The 2,947-nt window shown below is 41.3% G+C and overlaps 1 protein-coding gene across 1 annotated transcript; it reads left to right on the forward strand.

Moving 5' to 3' along the window:
• Positions 1-234: 234 nt before the first annotated feature.
• LOC119077670 (myb-like protein L) lies at positions 235-2,606 on the forward strand. Its single transcript, XM_037184914.1, has 3 exons — positions 235-446; positions 509-1,500; positions 1,561-2,606. Exons 1-3 carry the CDS (start codon positions 348-350, stop codon positions 2,510-2,512), a joined length of 2,043 nt encoding a protein of 680 aa, XP_037040809.1. The 5' UTR covers positions 235-347; the 3' UTR covers positions 2,513-2,606.
• The last annotated feature ends 341 nt before the right edge of the window (positions 2,607-2,947 follow it).

Raw genomic sequence — 2,947 nt, forward strand, 5'->3', positions numbered from 1 at the left:
CCAAAATCGAGGTTAATTTTGGAAAATTTCTCTCAATTTTTTCCCTCTGCATAAAATTTTTGGAATCACTTCGTTCGAGCTACAACTCGCGGAAATAGCACATCGTCCAAACCAAATACACAAATAACTATTTCGTTTGTGTTTGAAATTTCGCACACAAATTTCAAGTGAGATCCGCCGTGAAAAATAATGAAAAAAGTGAAAAACGCATAGCCCCCCGACTAATATTTTGACATAAAATGTGCTGAGGATGACAGTTGTGTCTCAATAATTATTCGAATAATTGATTTTGAGTTAGTCGGTTAGTTTGTCTGGATTTTTGACGATTTTTTTTGCAAATCGAAATTATGTCCGATAGTTTGGAAGCCGAAGAGAATCTATACGAAAATGAATCAGATTTTGAGCAAGAGCCTGATACGGATGATGATGATGATGACGAAGACTATGTAAATGATTTTACCAAAATCCGTGGGGTTCCATTCTAATGATAAAGGGTTTTGTTTACTAGGGTTCATCTTTACCAACACTGTCGGCAATCGATTATGTGAATGGGGCGAAATCGATTATTTATGCCAACGAGAATATCACCAATCAAAATGCTCTCGCAATCAATCAAAATCTTCAAGAATACCTGCGAGAAATGAAACGAAAGCTGGAATCATTGCTTTACAACGTTCGCGAAAAGTACAAATCAAATGAGGTGCTTCGAGAACGGCTAATAGACGAAACGACCACATCGAAAAAAGACCTCAGATGCACGTCGTTCTTTTTCTGTGGTAAGCCATACTTCAAGCAAATGGATCTGTTTTCGGCGCCGGTAAACTCAGACTACCTGTACCGAAAGAATGTCAAAAACGAATACTTTCCCATCGACCATTTGGACACGTTCAAGCCGTGGAGTGCAAAGGACAAACTGTTTTTGGTGAACGGAGTGAAGGAGCAATTGTTGACATTTTTAATGTCGAATCAGAGAGACGCTGCTAGAAATGTGAAGTCGAACACGAGACACGGAGAGAAAACGCGCAAATCGATATTGGAAGACCGGTCGCTGCAAAGTAAAAAGTTGACCGAATTATTCGAATTGGCCAAGGGAAGCAATTTTGTGATTGACTGGTTCACAATATCGACCAAGCATTTGGATGAACGACACTCAACACTGGAATGTATGGGAATATGGATGAACAATTTGATACCATCGTTAAACCGCTCGAAATGGACGGACCAGGACGATGAAAAACTGCTGGGAATCGCTGACGAATATAATTGCCAAAATTGGAATCAGATCGGCAAGGAATTGAACGGTCGTTCCGGTTACGATTGTGTTATACGTTATCAGGGACTGATAAACGATCACAATGTATTGAAACATTGCCGATGGACGAAGGAAGAAGATGAGGTGTTGAGGGAAGCAGTCGAAACGTGTCGCATTGGTAGCTTTATACCCTGGACAAAGGTAACCGACAGACTGCCTATGCGATCGAAAATGCAAGTTTATCACAGGTGAGCTTCAAGAGAATGTCTCTCGCAATACCTTTTTCATTGAAACGATTCCCTTTTCAGATACATGTTCACCCTCAATCCGAGTATAAAGAAGGAGAAGTTCACAGTCGAAGAAGACTGCATCATAACAGCAGCAGTAAAACAGTACGGCACAAACTTCCACAAGTTTTCTACGAATCTGCTACCCGGAAGAACTTTGGTTCAAATTCGCCATCGGTACACAAATGTTCTGAAGCATGTGGACAATTTCAAAGAGTGGACAGTCGAAGATGACATAAGACTGATGGAGCTCACAAAAGAATTTGGTGCCTCCGATTGGGTGAACATTTCCAAGCAACTCGTCCATCACACAAGACTCAGCTGTCGTTCACGTTACGTCACCATCTCAAAATTTTTGGAAAAGAATCCCAACAGCGAAGTGAAAGATGTGCCGCGACGAGCACGAAAGCTATCGACTAATGTAAAAGAAAACAATTGGATGGAAGAGATTGTGAACTACAAAAAAAAGTTGCACGCTGACGAAGCCGCGCAAAGTCGAGAAGGCCAGCCAGCAACTGCTGCCGGACAAGATTTCCACGAATTTTTCAAGTTTTCCTACAATTTCGAATTGAAGCAACTATGCGAAGCTGACGAACCGGCTTCCGATAAATGTCGAGCCATCAGCCACATACTGCAGAACACTGTCTATCCAAAAGATCATAAACTGTTGTACGGTCCGACCGATTGCCGTATCGATATGGCATCGATGATCAGCTGTGATGATACCAAAGAATACATGCTGCCACCTAGTCGGAGCACAGCACTAATGCTACGTGGACTATCCGTTCTCTATCCGAATACGGAGAAAATGCCTGAAAGCGTTCCCGCAGACTCACCGGCCTTACAACTGTTTAAGAAACGATTTTTCTTGTTGCTGTATAGTTCGGCAGTTGCCTCGTACACCACAATGCCATCCACTCGGAGACAATCGACAGACACCGGCGATTCTCCAGCGAAACGGAGAAAATGCTAGTTTTGGATAATTTTGAATTTTTAGTTATAATCGTACAGCTGTACTGTGAATATATGAAGAACAAATAAATTCTAATTCGGTTCATAATTGTTGATATACAATACGTTTTATGCGACCATCATTGCTACCCAAGGTACCCGAAATGATGTTGGAAAGAATTGTTTAATTCCGTAGAAAAGGGCTAAAAAAGTAGAAAAAGTAGACTCAATCACATCAACGGTTTGCCTCCTCACTATTCTTATCTAACTTCACCAACACACAATGAATTTGGTGATACCGTATGCTCATTCTGCCCACCACAACTTACATCTCATGAACTTAAGTCAGTAAATGCCAAATAATAACGCAACAACGTTGATAGCACTTTGATTAGGTCACTCCATGCAAATGTCTCAACTTTCTCGTTTCAGCACTATCTTCCGAGCCAGATGAGTG

The sequence above is a fragment of the Bradysia coprophila genome, unplaced genomic scaffold (assembly GCF_014529535.1).
Source record: "Bradysia coprophila strain Holo2 unplaced genomic scaffold, BU_Bcop_v1 contig_24, whole genome shotgun sequence".
Taxonomy (NCBI): Eukaryota; Metazoa; Arthropoda; class Insecta; order Diptera; family Sciaridae; genus Bradysia; species Bradysia coprophila.

Bases quoted from the DNA above. Each gene is read 5' to 3' on its own strand.
- LOC119077670 (XM_037184914.1), top strand. From the start codon at position 348: ATGTCCGATAGTTTGGAAGCCGAAGAGAATCTATACGAAAATGAATCA. The intron at 447-508 runs GTAAATGATTTT...TTTGTTTACTAG, and splicing joins ATGATGATGACGAAGACTAT to GGTTCATCTTTACCAACACT. The intron at 1,501-1,560 runs GTGAGCTTCAAG...TTCCCTTTTCAG, and splicing joins AAAATGCAAGTTTATCACAG to ATACATGTTCACCCTCAATC.